This window comes from Quercus robur, chromosome 12 (genome assembly GCF_932294415.1).
Source record: "Quercus robur chromosome 12, dhQueRobu3.1, whole genome shotgun sequence".
In the NCBI taxonomy this organism is placed as follows: Eukaryota; Viridiplantae; Streptophyta; class Magnoliopsida; order Fagales; family Fagaceae; genus Quercus; species Quercus robur.
The window spans coordinates 42,934,156-42,954,938 of NC_065545.1; the positions used below are offsets into that span (position 1 = coordinate 42,934,156).

General features: G+C 32.4%; 1 protein-coding gene and 1 pseudogene across 1 annotated transcript; one reads left to right on the forward strand and one right to left on the reverse strand.

Annotated features, from left to right (window-relative positions):
- Window positions 1–912: 912 nt before the first annotated feature.
- On the reverse strand, window positions 913–4,638 carry LOC126710404 (bifunctional pinoresinol-lariciresinol reductase 2-like). Its single transcript, XM_050410840.1, has 4 exons — window positions 4,268–4,638; window positions 2,089–2,329; window positions 1,712–1,915; window positions 913–1,336 (listed from the first exon to the last, which is right to left on the reverse strand). The coding sequence occupies exons 1-4, from the start codon at window positions 4,595–4,597 to the stop codon at window positions 1,173–1,175; spliced, it is 939 nt and encodes a 312-aa protein (XP_050266797.1). The 5' UTR covers window positions 4,598–4,638; the 3' UTR covers window positions 913–1,172.
- An 8,967-nt stretch (window positions 4,639–13,605) lies between these two features.
- LOC126710406 (phenylacetaldehyde reductase-like) lies at window positions 13,606–20,616 on the forward strand (annotated as a pseudogene).
- Window positions 20,617–20,783: the final 167 nt, after the last annotated feature.

Here is a 20,783-nt window from a genome sequence, read left to right on the forward strand (position 1 = left end):
GTTCAGGCTTGTCATTCTGCATTAAATGTGATGGTGTCAAGCAGACGACCTATATTGATGCGGGGGCTGTTGTGGAATTATCAAGAATTTTTAGAAAGCTATCTCAGAGAAGTTTAGCCTCTCTAGGATTTATCTTGGTAGTTTGGATACACCTTGGACATGACCTCGGCATGCGGCCTGGAAGGGTATTGGGTCTAACCAAGGATTCGAAGTTTTGCATTCGTTAAAAAATGGGCTAGCCAATACTAGATTTATCTCTATCGTTTGGGCTGATACTTAAGTTAGGCCTAGTACTTATCTTATTATAATAAGGCCCAATATTCACCCCACTACATTTAGGTTATACTACTTTATTCTTAAAACCTTTCCAGTTTTCCAAATTGTAATGGTACTTGCAAAAGTTTAAAATATATATATATATATATATCACAAATATCCCTATAACAAAATATTATAATTAAGTTTGTTTGTTCATTTAGACCCCTACATACTTAGATTGATTAATTGAATTAATTAACCAAGTTGTTAGTTAGGTTTATTATTCAGATCTAGATTAAACAATAACAATCATATCACAATAAGCAGAATAATAAAAAAGACAAGCGATATGATGACCTAAGAAAACCAATGAAACTGTTTAGTTTCAAGGTAAAAAGACTTAAATAAGATTTAATCTAAACTATCCTCAAGGCAACAAATTCACTAAGGAAGTTTTACAGAAGATTTTTTCCTAAATCTAAAGATTTTTTCCTCAAGCTACCTCTTATACAAAAATTAAACCATTAATGTTTTGGTTTGATTGTAAAGATCAATTATCATAAAATGAAAAAAAAATCAAATATTATCACATCTATAAAAAAAAGGTTATTATATTTTTCAAGTCAAGTACATAATGAGATATATATATATATATATATTGGAAAACAAAATGATCTTATTTAGAACTAGGGACAATATATTATTTTCTTTTCCCCTAGTTTTAGCATTTGTCCACCTCATTATGTTACATTTTAAAAAGAAAAATTATTATAGGGAGAAAGAGGAGTAGAAGAAAGTCCATCACTCTTCTACCCAAAAAAAAAAAAAAAAGTCCATCACTCCTTTTTGAGAGAACACACATAAAATAGTATAGGCACAGGCACTTATAAGAATTATGCTACCATAATGTGTACTTATAAATAGCGTTTCATGTATTCTTCCACTGTAGTATACTTGATCTCTGGATAAAGCTCAGAAGCTTCTACTGCATCATTTCCTATCTCGAAATTTGCAAGACACCCCTCGTAGCAAACATGATAGTAATGTATAAGTCCAACTTGCTGTGCGTACTCTTGTCCTTTTTGAGAAAGAAAAACCGTATCAGAATTTAAGAAAACATGTGACATAAACACAGTGAAAACTTTGAAATAAAAATATAATCAGTTATGAATTTTTACAACCTTTATTAAAACTCATAACAGTGAATGAGATCGGTAATAACATAATTAAACTTTCATTGAATATTTTATTTTTTTTCTTTTTCTTTGAACGAGGCTTTTCTATGACAATTTCGTGATTGACCCTAAAGGCAGTCAATTCTTTGTCTTAGTGATTTTTTTTTTTTTGGGATTAAAAACAGGATTCTCTCTCCATTAAAATAACATAAAGTTAGGAGCCAAGTAAGACATTAATACAGTACTTGTCTTAGAAATTAGACCAGTATCAATCGTACCTTTCAAGGAAGCTAGAAACTCTTCCTTGGGTATGGAAGACTTTTGCAACTCTTTGCCAATTAGTTTCTCCCAAATCTCAACAACTTCTCTTTGAGATAGGATGTTTTTAGGTGGCCTTAGATATACTGTTTTGTTGACAGTTCGAGGGTCATCTATAGTTTTGATGGTGTACTTGGCTATATCATCTTCCTCCACATAAATTGCTGCCACGTTAAGACGAAAAATGTTGCAATTCTTGTAAAGGTAAATATAAAAATCGAGTACATATAGAAAATCCTCAAATCAAATACATTATGGTGTGAAAAAAATGACTCTACTTTCATGGTTTCTCTTCGATCTGTACAATGCAAAACCAATAAGGTTGTTAAAGAAATACCTTTTTTATTTCCGTCACCCAACAATACCACTGAATCTCTTGAAGGAAGGATCTTACCGGGCTGGCACAAACCACCAAGAAAGTAACCAGCAAAACAGTTTGCGGAAATATATGTGAAAGGTATTTGAGCATCTTCAATGGCTTTCCTTACAATCATTTTGTCGTCAAATGTCACTCTCCCAGGTTCTAATGCATCCTCCATTCTAGCAGGGTCAGTGCCAAACTCAGAGGGCAAAAATCTCTACCAACGTATAAAAAAAAAAAAAATTTTAAAAACTTGTCATGTAAACTAATTAATGAAAAACCAACAAAACCAATACGTATGGATGTATCAAATATATATTTATCACGTTTATACTATATTAATTTAAAATAGAACATACAAATTTTTATTAATAGATATTTTGTGGGCATATAATTAATGAGAAAAAAAAAGGAGGAATAAGATTCACGACATTGAGAGATATAGGAAAAAAAAAAAAGATTGTAAAGTACAAGTGGCGGAGCTTTAGGAGGGCCAAGATATATATATATATATATATATTTATTTATTTAACATATGATATTTGCTTAACAAAAAAAAAAAAAAAAAAAATTTACATGAACCTTCATACATACATCTTCCATAATTTTTTTTATATTAAAAAAAAGGTCATGAGACTCATCCTCCATAGACCAAAAATATATGAGAGAGTGGGAGTTAAAAAAAAATTAAGGGACCCATTCCTAACCCGCCCCCCTCCCCAATGGCATCTGGAGAGTACTCACATAAGTTAATGTATAATAGTAGGGTAAATTTTGCATATACAACTATAAATATTACTCACATCAGCCCATGTAAACTTATATAAATTAGAATTGTTGTTACAATAATTGTGTAAATATATACTATTACTATTTAGCTGTAAATATATTTTTTAATATATTTTTACTCATATACATAAAGAGAGTTGATTTTAGAGAGCAATAAAATTTTTATAAAGAAATAATAATTTAATGAAATGTAATGAAAAATAAATAATATGATCCAGTGACAGACCCAGGTGGGGGCCCAAGCCCCCCCGGCCCATTTTTTTTTTTTTCTACCTATGCTATTTTTCATTTTTGTAGTTGGCCCCCTCTTCTAAAACCTTAGGTCCCCCTCCTTCCCAATCAGCTTAGCTAGCCTAGTACAATTAGCAACTATCCAATTCAAAAACTTAACAAAAACAATAAAAGAATTCACAATGGTGATTGTATTTTAGGAAGAAAAAAAAAAAAAACTATTTGACAACCAAAAAACCATGTGTTATTGGAGAAGTTAAAACTAAATTTTTTACAACTACAGTAAACTAGTATAAATACAAGTTGACTGTAGCAAGCTGTTAAAAATAAAATAAAATATTTATTAAAATTATCTATCTTCCTTTAATTAAAAAACTCAAATTATCTCTTATCCTTATTATTTTAATGAATTGTTTATATTATTTTAAATGAAGTGGTAAAAAAAAGAACATTTGATATTGAGTGTTTTGTAAAGTGAGATAGTAAAAATAGATAGAGTAGTTTTTTGAGGTGCTAAAAATTAAAATTTTTTAGCACTTCTACTGTAAATGCTCTAAATTCAACCAAAAAAAAAAAAAAAAATAGTAGCCTAGTATTAAAAAAAAAAAATTGTTTTTGTTTTTATTAATAGATGATTGCATCTTAATGCATTAAGAAATTATGATTTTATGTATTTATAATTTGTTAATACTATATGAATACTTATTTGGAGGTTTTTTTTTTTTTTTTTTTTTTTTTTTTTTTTTTTTTTGACTTATACTACAGCCATCTCTAATTTAAAATCTTAAGTCCATTCCAGTTACGATCGATCTACAGTGAGAGAGAGATAGAACAAGGAGTAAAAAAAAAGTAAAACAAAAGTGATGTGACAGCGATTCAATAACATTTGACTATTTGCGGGGAGGAGAGAAAAAAATTATGTTGTAAAAGTTATATTATACATGTTAAACATTTAAAAAAAAAAAAAAAATCTTATTCACTTGACCGAAATGCCCAAACAAACTGAAATGATCGGAACAAACAAAAACATACAAAATTTTTATTACACCAGTTTTACCACCGATACGAAATGTTGGTTTTGGTTTAGATTGGCAAGTAAAATATAGATTTGCAAAATTTATATATGTATATATACCTTTACATTACCAGCATCTTTGATGGCATCAATAAGCTTAAGTTGAAGGAGAATTTGGTGGCTTCGGATGTGAACTCCAGATATTGCACAGATAACAACATCAACTAATTTGATAGCCTTCACAAGGCTCTGGTGATCGGTAAAGGAACCAGAAACAAGGTGAGCACCTTGCTCCTTGAATGACAAAAGCATTTGAACTTTATCAATATCAACACCTATCTCTGCTCTGTTTAGGATGTATGTATCATGACCTTCAGCCAAACTTGCCTTCACCAACCTCTTCCCTAGATACCCAGTTCCCCCTATAATCAGAACTTTGCTTTTTTCCATTTTTCTTTTTATTCCTTCTCTTCGTTCTGGTTCTAAAGAGATTTCCGTCCTCGGCTTTTTATAGCAAATGTTTGTCATGGTTTTTTGCTGGTGTTTGAAGCAATGGTAGGCTGTCTTGTTTTAACAAGGGAATAAATATTTTTTGTCGGGATTGGCGCCGACTGCCGAGGTATCGATTCCAGATTACTCTTTTCCATAATAATAATGCTGTGTAATTTTCTATGTATTTTAAACTTGTCTTTTATGGTGATCTACTTGCATGTAATTAGGGGCATGCATGATGGACAAATGTAAGGGTTGTTCATTTAAAAAAAATGTAAGGGTTGTTATTTGTTAATAAACCATATTAGGAAAGTTTTAACACTATTTTCATGAAAATTATAAAAAATTGTCAAAAAAAAGTAATTGCTTTATCATTTTCCCATAAAATATTTTTAAAAATAGTTTATAAACCAATGTCCTTAGAGCATCTATTAATATTTTCCTTTTGAAAAAGATAGGTAAAAATATCATTTTGGTCCTTATATTTTTGGGTTATTGTCAATTTGATCTCTAAATTTTGATAATTTCATCATTGTTATTTTCAACTTGTAGTTAATTTGATCCATATCGTCAACTCACTAAAAGAAATTGACTGTAAGTTGATTGCAAGTTAAAAGCAATAGTAACCAAATTAACTGTTACCAAAATATATGGACCAAATTGACAATAATTAGAAATTATAGGGATTAAAATGATATTTTTGCCAAAAAAAAATCAATGTTTAGAACATTGGTATCAACTTACCAAAATATTTTTCATTGTTTTAGGATAAGAACATACTTTTTCGTATTTTAACTAACAAATACTTTTCATTTTCACCCACATCAAATTTCTTATTTCTTAACCTTATTTCATTTAAGAGCATTCCCATTAGGACTACCAAATTGGATTTTGGATTCCGCATGGTTGGACTTTGGATTTTGGATTCAGATTGGTTGGTTTGGTGGTGGTGTGGTGGTGGTGTGGTGAAGGTGTGGTGGTAGTGATTATAGTAGGTGGTTGAGAGAGAGAGAGAAACAGAGATTAGAGAGAGAAGTGAGAATATTTTTATATTATTTTTATTTTACTTTATATTATTTTGATGTGTTGTATTGTAAAATAAAAGTTGGGATGTTAGGTATATTGTAAAATGGTATATATAGTATATTAATAAAGTAATTTTTTAAGATGATAAAATAAAATACGATAGACATATTCAAGTGTGAATGCTCTAAATATTTTTTTTTCACTTGTTATTTTTAATATCTCTCACTTTTCAGTTTTCAAAACATATGCTTTTCTTTATCACCATTACCAAGACACAAAAATGATAGAATATTGATTTGGCGAATGAATTGTGCTGCAGCAAAATCCTAAAATAGGGTAAGTACAAGTAATTTGATGGGGTTGTTTTTCATATTTGCTTCCATATTTTCTTCCGTTACCCTATTTAGGGAATCTGATACCACTAATCTAATTGTGTAGTGGAGAATCAATTGAAAGAGATGAAGAAGAAAATTATAGCCTTATTCTCTTTCCGTTGTTTAGAAAAATACTTGTTGTCTTCTTAGAAAAAATTTACTTTCGACAGAAAAGTCTTAGAGAACGACATGGATACTAGTCAATAACTCGTTTATTAGTTCAACAAAATATGATTTTTTCTCTTTTATTTTTATAATTGTGCTAGTTATTAATAGTCTTTTTTTTTCCTAAATATGAATGAAATTTAATAAGTATTATTGTGAGGACACTTCCCCAATTAATCGGATTTGTCCGTTTTGGGGAGCCAGTCCCGCACGGTTTTGTCCTCGTCTCCGAGTGTAAGAAGGGGGCAGCCAAGGACTTTGTCCTCGCGTACCAACCGCAAGTCCCACATCGGTTAGAGAACCCTCCCACTTATGGTTTATAAGCTTCTGGTGGTGGTACACTCATGGTTGCTCCAGAAGCTTATAAACCATGAGTGGGAGGGTTCTCTAACCGATGTGGGACTTGCGGTTGGTACGCGAGGACAAAGTCCTTGGCTGCCCCCTTCTTACACTCAGGGACGAGGACAAAACCGTGCGGGACTGGCTCTCCAAAGCGGACAAATCGATTAATTGGTGAAGTGTCCTCACAATTATAATTATTAATAATTTTTTAGTTTAATTGTGGTAAGATTCTGATGGAGGATTAAAATATAAAATGTAATTTAAATTGAATAAAAACATATGCATTAGAATAATGACGTTTAAATTGTGAGGTCTTCAAAATTTATGTGGCCACCCTAAAAAAATTTGTGACAAAATATCATAAGGTCAATTAAAAGTCAAATTTTATATTAATAAATTTGAATTTTTATTAAATTTATTAATGAGTTTTAGTTAACTCAACTGATAAATTTTATTGTTAAATAAGAGATATAGAATTCAAATCTCGACTACACTAAAAACCAATTGGTATCCTATCATAATAATAAATAAATAAAAACAATCATCATGAAGGTTGTATGTTGAAATTTTATTTTATCTATCAAAAAATGTTATTAAATTTATAAATATTGGTTAAAATTGTAAATTAATATCAAGCTAATATGTCAATCCCTACTTAAATGTATTTAGCCAAAACCCCATATGAATATGAGTACCGTAACATTAGATTTTTCACAATGGTAGACCTCACTAGTTACAACTAATTCTTACATAGACTCATCACTAATAGTATTTTTTTTACTACCTACAACTAATAACTTGTAAAAAATAATTATGCAAAAAAGTTGTGTTTAACTCATTTTTAAAAAGATGCTCTGATAGTTGAATAAGAGACATAGGGTTCAATCCCCGTTTGTATCAAAAACCGTTGGTGTTTTGGTTTGATGATAAAAAACCATCATCCGGAGCGAATGCCACAAGTTGAAACTCTCTTTAAAAAAAAATTCTCAAAAATATTATAAAAATGAGTAGTGCAACATTCACAACATTTATACAATATTTTCATAACAAATTTTAGTTAGCAAGTTTTTACTAATTATAATCTAGGCCCACCACTTACACTTTGTTACCATCTCTAATAATCTATCACCTAAGATTTGCTATAAAAAATGTTGTAGACTTAATATTTATCAGTAAAAATATACAGTTTTTCATAACTAAGGTAAACAAATAAATAAATAAATAAAATAAAAAAGGCAACAACTTCACGTGGGGGTGGGGAAACCGTACTGCAAAGCATAAATCTATTTCCAGTGGTAGGTGCTTACTAATTTGGATTTAAAAGTGGGTGGTTAATAGATGCTTTTAGAGAAATAATTTTTTTAAGTACTTTTGGATTAAGGAGAAATTATGTTTCTTCTTCTCACATTCATAATGAATTCTACTATAAATTTAATAAGTGGACCTTACTATAAATGTGATATGAGAGAGCATTATTTTCCATGTTCTGGAAGTACCTAAAAATTACTCGAGAGCTGCTAATCACCTATTTTAAGAAACATTTTACGGAAAGTTGAAAAAGTTTGAAAGAGAGAGAGAGACTGGAGAGAGAAAGGTAATAATAAGGAAAAAAAACAAATAAAAAAAAACAAAAACAAAAACAAAACAAAGAAGGCCGGTCAGTTTCATTTTATCGATAGCAATTGTCAATTAAATATTTTGTCCGATATATCATATATTAAGTATTAACTACTCGTATATGGAGAAATAAATTTCAAAGGGAATACGGTCCCGTAATTAGTAAGAACTAAGAACAACAGTGGCTCGAACATTTCATTTTCGCTTGCTTAATAATTTTGATATTTTTTTTATTTTTTTTCTAAAAGTTTGGGTGCGGTAGTTTAACATGGTTGGTACTTTGGTGGGGTAACGTATAATTACAATTTAATGATTACTTTGTCTTCAAAATTAAGGTACTTTTCTTTTCTTCTTTTTTTCTTTTGTTTTTTTAAGAATAGGTACTTTTCTAATTCTTCTTAAAAAAAAAAAAAAAGTATTTTTCCAAGGCTGGTTTTATGTAAAATATTTTACATGTAAAGGAAAATATTTGCAAGTGAAAATATTTTCAATTGTTTATTTGCATTGTGGAAAATACATCGAAAAACTATTTCCTATGTTTTGTTTTGCAACCTATTTCCATAAACCCAACCACCATAAACCCAGCCACCATCAACCACCACATAACCAATTAATCTGAAAAAATTATAATCAAAATCAAAACCCATTAACCAAAACCCACAACCCACCACCATTGAAACTCACAAACCACCCCAACCACAGATTCACCACCCTCAATCTACCGGCCACCATCAACGCTAGAACTCAACCCCAACCCACCACCATTGAAACCCACAAATCACCCCAACCACTGATCCTCCAAAACCCAAGAACAAATATTATTTACAATCAAACAAAAAAAAGAAAAAGAAATCCAAAGGGGGCAGTGATGGCGTGGGTGGAGGGCAGGTTGAGGCAACGAGATCATTGGGGGAGGAAAATGGAGAAAGATGGAGGCAGAGGGAGGAAGAAGGAAAACGAGGTAGGAAGAGAGAGGAAGATCGGCGATGAGAGACATAGCCACAGATTGGCATTCAGGTGATATCTCTCTCTCTCTCTAAGAAGTTGAAAATGGTTTGAATGTAAAATAGAAGTGTAATCTATTTTACACTAAAAGGCCATTAATTTAATAGTCAAAGAATCTAATTTTTGGTTTGATTGAATTTTCTAATCATCCCAAACATCAAGCATGGTGTAAAATGTTTTTCCAATTTCCTTTATAGCCAAAACAAACATAGCCTAAATATTAACTACTATTTTATATATATATATATAGATTGAAAAATGAGGTTTTTATTTATTTAGGTGAACTGTTTATAGTTATAAAGAAAAATGGGGCAAACTGTTTATATACATACATTAAGGTACTCTCGTGGGATGCCTATATACATTAAGTCCTATATGTAACAGTGTTACACAAAATAGGGACAATTATCTCTTATTCTTTTTTTCTTTTCTTTTTTTGTTGCATTGCTCTCTTGTTCACAACCCTTTTTGGTAGTTTATTTGCGCAACTATTGCCTTTACATTAGAAATGCTTTAGGAGGATGGTTCAATAATAAGTCATTAAACTCCTGCAATCAGAAACCAAAATAGCAATATCTAGTGCAAATACACTATTAGATGTTAACTGATTATTAAGCACTATCTGTGAATCAATTTCCAAATTATAACCTAATTGCCATGCTAGCTAGATTAATTCCATATTAGATAATCCTAAGTTTAGCTAGGTAATTTGTTGCAATATCAATATTAATGGATAATCTTTTTATCCAGTGGCCATTGCTATTTCTAATGATCCCACTGCCTTTGAATTTACCTAGGTTTCCTATTACATTATAGACACTTCATTTTGTATCCTTTACGACTCTAACACTCGTTCCCTAATGACTACATCACTAGAGGGCCTATACTGAGGTAGGGCTTTGCCAAGGAAACTATTTCACTAGAAACAACTTTCAATGCATTAAAACTTGCCTAAAACCCTAATCTTGCATACACAAAAACCCTAATCTTACATACACAAGACGAGCACCCAATGAATGCAACCTTAGTGCTGTGTATGTAGATACACAAGCTTGCATATGCATGTTAGAGATGGTAGAGCTCTATAAGAAAATTTTCTTTTATGGAAATTCATGCAAAGTTGATCCCATATCACTTGTGAGGCACCCCTTTTTGAGCACTAGGCTCATTTTTCAAAACACACCGAAATCACTAAAAAAGTAGTGGTTTAAAGAGAGTTTTCATTTTTTTTTTATATATAAATAAACCTTCTAGTCAATTTTCTTGTCTAAGCCTCTAGTTAAATGTTTACTAACATACTGGATTTTGTGGGTTCTTGTTTTGTTAGATTGACCAAGAGGAGTGGTCAAATCAGTCATTGGATTTCTCTAGGTAGTATTCTCTTTCTTTTCTTTTATTTATTTTTGTTTATTTTATATTTTAATTTCTATTTTCGTAGTTTAAGTTAGTTGTTTTATTGCTTTCTAGTTTAGTAGCATGCTTAGGATAAGGGTTTTTGGATTGGGTTGTTTTGAGTTATATAACTTAAAACTCATAACTCAAAACTCAAAATTCGTGGGACCCATTGAGTGAAATTTTTTTTGGCTTTGTTTTCATTCTTTGTTTCCAAAACTTGTTTCTCAAAATTTTGAGATATGAGAATGAAAATTGAGAATAGGTTTACAGGTGTTTTCAGTTTTTAAAAACTGAGTTTGATGGCATTTTGGTTATTAATTTCAACTGTGTGGGGCCCCATGCAGTGAGTAGTCACATCACCTTCAGACTGTTGGAACTCTCTCTTCCTTTGGCTTATCCTGGCTTATCAATGAGTTTTACATTACCTTTTTCCTCAGTTTTCGCAAATTTTTTTTCCATTTAACTTTATTATTAGAAGAATTTTGTTATTTGACAAGTTATGAAAGTATGTGGAAAACTAGCATCTTGAGTTTTTAAAACTCGAGTTCAATAGCAAATCGAGTTTTAAAAACTCGAGTTCTAGAATTCTAATTGAGTCACATGGATAAAAATTCCACGTGGAACTCGAGTCTTAGAGACTCGAGTTCCAATGGAGAAGGAGTAAAAAAAGAAGAAGAAGAAGACCTGAACAAAATGGGTATAAAGCTAGGGGCATAACAATAAGAAATCTGGCCACCCTTTGCCGTTAACCCCACAACCATAACCCATCAACTTCCCATCACTGAAGATCACATTTGTTGTTGTCGTCCATCACCAATCCCTCATTCCAACTCCGACAACCACAACGAACCCAGGTTCGCTAGGCTAGAGGCGTCGACTAGCTCCAACGACTGCTTCATGGGTCTCGCGACATTGTTCCGTCGTTGCCTGACCACAATTCCATCATGGTTCTAGTCGGCTTCCATTGGCAACCCACAGACACCCTTTTTAGCCACCAACCGTAGCTCTGACCACCATGCCTCCATCGGATTTTCTTTCTTGGTTACCAATATGCTCTTCTAAGGTTCAACTCCTTGTCTTTGGTCTAACATGTCTTGATTCTCAATGTGGGTAAGTGTGGGTAATCCTTGCCGGAACCCCTTTTTGTTGATTTGGTCTTTTTTTTTTTCTTGGATCCTGATGTTATTTATGTTACTGAGGTATCTTTTTTTTTGGATTTTTTGAAGTGGCTATGGTGAATGGTTGTTGGAATTGCCGGAACCCCTTTCTTTCTTCTGGGTTTTCTTCTTTTTCTGGGTTTGAAGTATTTTGTTCTGTGTATTTTGAAATCAAGTGTAAAAGACTCAAGATCTATGTGGCAAAAGTCTGCCCAAATCAGCAAATAGGAAGTGAGTTTTTAAAACTCGAATTTTTTATGGAACTCAAGTTTTAGAAACTCGAGATGCTAATTTGCAAACATCTTTTTTACCCTTGCTAACTTACTATATTTTATCCTTTTACTGTGCTAGTCTGCAAATATCCCCCAGTTTTTGCTCTCTTCCTTCATATGCCATTACTCCAAATCCAACTTCCCCATTCACTCATCTCACCCACCTCTCTGAACAAACATTCACTTCCTTTAATTTTTCTTTTCCTAGCTTTTATATCAAACACCAGTGGTTCAGTTCATCATAATCTCACGAGTGAAAAAATCTTTTGAGAGAAGAACCCATCCTAGCGAAGACCCAGCACCACCAACAAGCCTATCTCTCACCAGCACTGAAATCGGTCAGTTCATCAGCTCCGAACTCTGCCTAGGTGACCATGTTTTCTCTCTCTCCCTCTATAAACCCAGCGTGCACTGTTTTGTATTTCTCTAAATTTGAGTGTTTGTATTTCAACGTTTTTGTTCAGGTGCTGTGTTTTGCTTTTATTTGTGTTTCAATGTTTTGAAACTTTTTCTCTAAACATTGATGGGTTTTATAAAATAATGAAATTTGTGTCTGATGGGTTTTGTAAAATATTCGGCGTTGTGTGTGATGAAATGTGGACTTCCAAACTTTGATTTGGGGATATGTTATGGGTTTTTGTATGGTTCAACACTAGTTATTAGGGATACCTATTACATTGTTAAGATGGATGATCCATTGGTTGATTTTCGAGTTCTTTGGGGGCAGAGTAAGAAGGGAAAAATTAGACACAATAGAGGCCTAGAGTTGAAAAGGAAAGCCCAAACCCGTGGGGTTTGGGGAGTACTACATACGCACTACCTTGAAGAAACGGAGAAAGGGGTTTGATGGAGATGGGTTTCAACCAAAATTTGGGTATTTAGGGGTTCTTTCGGGATAGAGGAAGAAGAGAAGATCTCGTACACCATAGCCTATAAATTAGAGAAGGAAAAGGAACTCACTAGCACCGAAATCTTGTTGGGTATTTGTAGGCGATGGGTCTTAGGGACATGGAGGCGGAAGCGTAGAGAAGGAAAAAGGAAAATGAACTCACCATGTTCTTTGTTCCAACATTCGGCGTGTGTGTGTGGAGATAAGGAAGGCAAAACAATATTTTGGGTGAAAGGAGAAAGAACAGGTCACGCGCGAGAGACAACTGCCCTTCTGACCTATGCAGGTTGTGGGCTCCACCAAAAAGTGAAAAAGTTGAGTGCTGAGCATAGATACACGGTTTTGAGATATTGAGCCAAACAAGAATTTTTAGTTTTGGGTTTTTACTTTTTAGCTAAGATAGTGTTTTGAGATATGAGTGATGAGTTTGAGTTAAGATTTTTGAGTTATGAGATACTCCCAATCCAAACACCTTAGTTCTTGGGTTACTAGGTTGGGTTGCCTACACAAGATCAAACATAGGTACACAACTCCACAAGCCCGTGTACGCATGAGTTATGCATGCATACATAACTCACCTATAATGAAAAATTAAAAAAAAAAAAAATATCCAAGATTCATTCCCTCACTTATAAAACAAACATAAACAAATATGGAAAAAGGTTTTTCCAAACTAATTTAAGAAAAATCTTTCAAGCACTTTTTATATCTTTTTATTATATATGAATTTGGAAGAGTTGGGCTCCCCTCCAATTTAAACTCTTCCTTTTTCTCCTGTTTTTATTTTGATGAATGACACTTGGCAAGCAAAAAATAAAAACATCACCAATAGTATGACAGAAGCCCAGTAGTTAAAAAAAAGCTAAGTCCTCTTCTGGCAACATCACCGCTACCGCTAGAGTATGAAAAAAGTCTATCCCACCATAAAGTCTGTACCATCACATACCCAAAAAATATCACGAACAGACTGAAGGATCAATGGTGCCATAAACGAGAATTTTCAAATCTCTCACACAGTTACATAGACACAACTGACATATAAAAACAAAACGACAGCGTTTATTATCATAGAAAATTCCGAAGGCAAATTTATGAGTGGAGCAGAGTCGAAGGTGGTGTGTGTTACCGGAGCATCCGGTTACATAGCTTCATGGCTGGTCAAGCTCTTGCTTCAACATGGCTGGTACACTGTCAAGGCCACAGTTCGTGACCCAAGTCAGTACTCAATACTCTCATTTCACAACTTTGATTTTCTTTGCAAATTACACATGGGGTCTTCATTCGTAAGTTCATAACCAATGTTTTTTGCTTTTATTCACTGAGAACCCACGTTAGTTCTTGACTAATATGATGGCATATTGGTAAGGTGCTTGAGTTTCTTGGAAGAAAATGCTATAATTTTTGTTCAAGTAGTTGAATATTTATATATTTTTCTTTATTGGGTCAAGTTCCAACATTTGAAGAGAGTGAAAAGCTTCTTCATATATGAGAAAGCAATAATTTTCTTTTTATGGGATTTAAGGGGTTTTTTATTTATTTATTTATTTTTTTATTTTATCTTTAATGTGTTACGGTAATCATGTTTGAATTATATATCAAGAAGGTAAATTTTGCTTGAATTTTGTTCAAAACATAAATTTAAAGAATTGTGTGGAAAATCTAGTGCTTACTTGAATCAAATTAATGATCAGTCTGATTGATTGCGTTTAGTGAGACTATATGTTTCACTTTTGAGATTAATACTTGAATACTTTTTGTGTATATCATAATTTTGATACTCGAGAAGGAAGATGAACTCCTAAAAGTATAGTTTTTGAAAAGATACTGTATAAATAGTTTATGGATTATGCTTTAAATGTGTTCTACAGATGATCCGAAGAAGACGGAGCACTTGCTTGCACTAGATGGATCTTTTGATTCTGTTGTTGATGGATGTGAGGGCGTTTTTCATACGGCATCTCCTTTTTATCACAAAGTCACGGATCCCCAGGTACATTCTTTTTCACTTAAATTAGATATTGCAAATTTTATGTAGTATGTCAGCAATGTTTCAAAGGATGACTAGTTTTTGATATTGCTTGGTTGTTTACCAAATGTAGATGAAATTTCATGTCTTGTAATCGAGTAAAGTAGTCAATATGCTATATAATTGAAATTCCCTAGTTTTTCTTGGCGAACTTTATCCTTTGATGCTTTTCACATGTTCTGAACTGCTCATTGATTAAAAATGTAAAAGTCTGTGTGGATACTGTCAAATTAACTTTCAATTCGCTTGTGCATGTGTTGACTTACCCAATTCATATGAGATTTTTTTTTTTTTTTTTTTTTTTTAATTCTTTTCAGGCAGAACTAATTGACCCAGCATTAAGGGAACACTTAATGTTCTTAGATCATGTGCCAAAGTTCAATCTATTAAGAGAGTGGTTATAACATCCTCAATGGCAGCAGCTGCATTCAATGGAAAACCTCTTGCTCCTGATTTTGTAATTGACGAGGCTTGGTTTTCAAATGCTGCTGTGTGTGAGAAATCAAAGGTGCATACATGTGCTACTTTCTCATTAAATGTTCTTTCCTTTCCAAGTTTTTAATGAATGCTACATATGAGGATTTCTCTGGTTTTGCAATGGAGCATGGATCACATTAGATCGATTGCATTCAACCTCTTTCTTTCTTTTGCTATCCTTTTTCCCTTGGATGGTTTGTCTCCTGTTGTACAATATGGATGTAGCCTTCTCAAGTGAGTGCATTCCTGTTCAGCCTTCACATCCCATTTAATATCATTTGAAAATTAAAGACATCATAAAAGTTATATTATGCATTCAAGTGTTGCTTATGGCTCTGTAGAACAATTTGTATTCCCTTAAATGTAATTGAAGCATTGCTAATCTATGTAACTACTATATTTAAATATGTAAGTCCACTAATAAGTTGCTCTCTGAGCTGGATCTAAGTTTTGGCTATGTAACATCTTCAATCAAATATTGATTTTTAAATAAGTTTCCTCTCTATTCCTTCCTCAGCAATTGATATGATAAAAGTAAAGCAGTGGAACATACTTCAAGTTTAGATATATATCATTAACAAACAACTTTCTTGTTTTGTTTTTAGAGGGGGGATGAATGGAAAGATGCAGTCAACACTAAGCTTCATATATGCAGTAGCTAATATACTTTTGGGATTATTATTATTATTTTCGTTTTGCTGTGTAACATATATTCTCTATTAATAGCAGTCTTGGATATGAGTTTAAATTAATTTTATTGCAGCCAAAAACATCTCTTGTTGTGTATTCTAAAATCATTTGTTTGCATCAGCTTTGGTATATGCTTTCAAAGACCTTAGCTGAGGAGGCTGCTTGGAAATTTGCAAAAGAGAATGCAATTGACATGGTAGCAATAAATCCTGGGCTGGTGATTGGTCCTTTCTTACAGCCAACTCTTAATTCAAGTGTGGAGGCATTTCTAAAGCTTGTAAATGGTACTCTTTAGCTTTAGCTGATGTGGTTAATTTATCTTTCTATTGAATAGTAACACATTCTTAATTTAAGAATTAATTCTATTGAAGAACCTGCCAATGGTCTTTAACAAATGGAATTTCCAACATTATAAATAAGGGGCTCTCATAAGGGTTGGAGAGTGTGGGCATGGGTTGAATCTTGTGTTATATATATGTATGTGTGTGTGCGTGTGTATAAACCTTTATTGAACAACTTGTTTTGAGGTTGAATATGCCTTACTGCTCAAACCTCCAAAGCATATAGTTTTGCTTAGGCTAACTTTGTTTTTCCTATCTAAAGAAGTGTGTGACAAAAAATCCAAGGTCATTTATCACCAGCAGTTAATTTAAGCTGTTCAACAAGGAGATATTATAACAACGATATGGCTAAATATTTATGTATAATTTAGGTGTATGGACCAAATCATAATTCTTTCATTTATGCCTGCATCAGGTTTATGAACCAAATCTAATTCTTTCTCCAGTCACTTAACATTCAGTAACTACTCACCTGAAATGAAAATCCAGCTTTAATCTGTTATTACTTATACAGATTTAATTTTTAAGTATGTTGTGGATTTATTTTCCTTGTCATTTCATCATATATTTGCACATTTATTTTGTTCTAATTATTTACATTTGTCATAGGTTTAAGCTTGTGTTTGGTAAGGCTATTGCAAATAGATTTTGAATTCTAGCAGAATGAATTTCAGTAAACTACATTCCTTTGAGAAATACTTTGGTATTATGCTGCTATCAACACATCATTGACTAATTAAAGCATATGGGTCAAAATTTTAGACAGCTGTTAATTTTAGGTCAATTCAATAGATACAAATTCCAAAATTTGTCAAATTGGTTCATACCTTATCATCCCAGTTAGATTTATTTTCTTCTGAAAATTCTTTGATATGTTTATCTTGAATGACTTTCAGCTACCTTGTTTAAAAACATCACTTGGAATGACTTAATTTTCATTTGTCATTTTTGTCATCATCATGAATTTCTTGCAATGAGCCAACAGCTAATGTGGCATTGACTTTGATTTGGACTGCTTATAAGAGAGAAAAGTCGTGGTTATTTTTAAAGAATGTAAAGGAATAGAAGGAATCTTAGTTCTAGAATAAGTTCCTTATTCATTGAGTTTCTTTTACATTGAAAGTAATCAAGTTGTAATTGCACCTCTATAATCTTTCAAATGTCTTGATTTATGCTAGACTGTGGTTCTGCCTTATTCCCTCTTCTAAGAGGCAATCTTTTGAGATGCAAGGAGTTGATGGTTTATCTTATGCAGGGGCCGAAAGATTTCCAAATATAACTTACAGATGGTTTGATGTTAGAGATGTTGCTAATGCTCATATACTAGCCTTTGAGAATCCATCAGCTAGTGGAAGATATTGTTTAGTTGGAAGAGTAATGCACTCTTCTGAGGTTATGAAGATTTTGCATGAGCTCTTCCCTGATCTGAATCTTCCTGAAAAGTAAGCTCCATATATATATATATATATTATTTGTAGGCCACATCTTTTTGTCTGCAACAGATGCAACAAACAATGTCTCCCCCCTCCCTTATTGGCCCAAATGATGGTTAACCTGCATTATTTGTATATTGCAAATCACATAGCCTATTGGCCCTATCTGTTTCTGTTTCCTTTGATGATATATTCCCATCCCGATTTGGAAATTATGTTTTTCTTTTAATTTTATCATTGTATATGCATATGATAATTTTAACCTCTCAAGTGTCTGAGATCCTATTCCATTTGTGCTTTTCACAGTATTTTCTGAAAATTTAAAACTAATATCTTAATACTTGATTGTTCATGGAGAGAGAGAGAGAGAGAGTCTCAATTTGGTAAAGTCTGCTGTCTATAATCCTAATGCGGTGGCCAGGATAAACAATCTCGTGGTCTTTCATTTTGTTTCTGGTTTGGATGATATCATCCATATAAAATTTCACCTTGCATGCTCTAAAGCATGGGTGAGCTAAGCTATTAAAGTGTATGGCATTTAGGGACACTACTATATCTTGAACACAATGAATTAGCCAAAGAACCATCCCAAAAGGGGAAAGGAATCTGCACAAGCATCGACTTGTTTCTTTTTCTCATCAACAACATAAGGTCATTAGCTTCAAAAATAAAAAAACTGAACTCCTAATCCTCTACAGTCAGCCTCAATGAGTCAATACTAACAGTTCTATATTGTTTAATCTATATATATATATATATAAAACCGAAGCCTTTGCTGGCACCACAATTTTCCACGTCAGCACAATATTTAAAAAATAAAAAATAAAAATAAAAACATTATAACATCTCAAAACCCTAGCAACCTTACCCTCAAAACCCTAGCAACCTTACCCCTCTCTCAAGTTAAGAAATATAAAGCCACAGTTTCTGTAAACTCTCTCTCTCCAAACGTAAATATCAAATTCAACCCCTTTAATTTCTCTTTATATTTTTGAGGCTTCTATAGAGTTATAGTGAGTTATGCTGATTTTGTTTTTTTTTTGTGTGTATAGATGGTCATAATACTCCGGTATTCTAAGAAAAGTTTGTGTTTTCGTTAATTGAAGGCCTTAGAGAGATAAGTGTTGTAGTTTGGCACAGCAATACAAAAGACGATTTCATTGGCAGCGGAAAATAATTACTTTGTCTCATATTTTTGTTTTTTGAATTGATTTTGTGTGCTTTTTAGACCCTTTTGGATCAATTTTGTTAATTGGGTGTTTTTTTTTTTTTTTTTTTTTTTATAAGGTCCAATCGGGGAAGGTTCTTTCAAAGGGTTACAACGACCGCACTTGGTATCTGTATACTAATAGTGGGGGGTAAGTGCTATAAATTACTAACCCTTTTAAGTGTATAATCTGTTTCTAAAATTATCTATAATATTTTGTCCTCCGAAAATTTTATCTCTTTAATTTTATTATATTGTGTTTCTTAAGCTATAGACAGATTTTCTTTATTTCTTATTTTCAATAATAAATTATTTTATTGCAATACCGGTAATTGTTTGAGAAATCCAATATGTTCATATCTCTATAGAATAGAGAATAGTAGAAGCCAATTTTATTACAACTACTTAAATTGAGTTGACTTAATTCCGTACAATTACAAAGTATAGCATGAAAGATAATGGAATTAATTGTTGTAATTTTTATTTTCTTTCCATGTTTTGAATTTCCATGTTTTTATTGTTGATGAGAAATTAAGGCTCAGTTGCACAATATGTGTAAATTCTTCAGAAGACTATTTTAAATAGTAAGTCAATGTGTCTCTTACATTTGGGTATTAGTTAGAATTATTTTCAAATGATTGTACCAATAAAAGTGAATGTGTATAAATTTTGTTTAACTATCCCGTGCATCGCACAGGTTAGCGACTAGTTATTCAAAATGGACTGTTTTGCAATTTTCATGTTTTGAACTCAAGCATCGAAGATATCAGTTTGAATTGGGGACCATTTAATTGGATAGTCTGTTTTGTAACATATGCCAGCTGCCACAGTAATAGAATTCCAACAAAATTTATGTATATATTTTCATTGCAGATGTGCAGATGACAAGCCTTTTGTGCCAATCTACCTGGTCTCTAAGGAGAGAGCAGAAAGCTTAGGACTTAACTTTACTCCTGTGGAGGTGAGTCTAAAAGATACTGTTGAAAGCTTGAAGGAGAAGAACTTCTTAAGCCTTCAGGCAAATAGTTATAAATAAACTTGGCCTATCCTTAAATTTTAGCATCTCAAACATAATGTTTACTAGCTCATACTATCCTTGGACTTAAAGTTGTAAGCTAGTATAATGATGGTATAGAGAATGTGTGACTGTGCCTTTTAAGTATCTATTATGAAGTTTCAAGCAGATTGTGAATAAAGCATTGAAGTTGCTATGCTCCACTATTTCTAGTAGAATATTCATGACTCCTTTCTTAAAAAAAAATAAAAAATAAACTCCTGTAAGTGTTTAATTTCAATTTTGGTGCATCATAAACTTGTCCTCTTAATTCTCATGTCAGAAATGGCCTACACAAAGGGTGGACTTGCTTCTGCTGGCCAGGAATGTTTATTGGATTCAGAATTACTGAAAGCTTATACGGCTATGAAATATCACTATATTGCACCAATTTGAATTACATGGAAACTTTTTTGTCCTTAAAAAGTTGAGTACAAGAGTGAAGCGAGAGTAGAAACTTAGAGCATCTATACTTAAAAGCACATGCTGCTCTTGCCAATTTCTAGTGGTTGAATTGCATCTTGCCATCCAAAACTTTTGATCAAAGTAGACATGCTTCTTGTCATCACCTAATTTTGACCCTGCCAAGATATTGGCACTTGAGATCTTTCAAACTAAAAGTAACAAAACCTATTTGTTGTGATCGATGGACAAAACCCTTGCATTGGATTCCA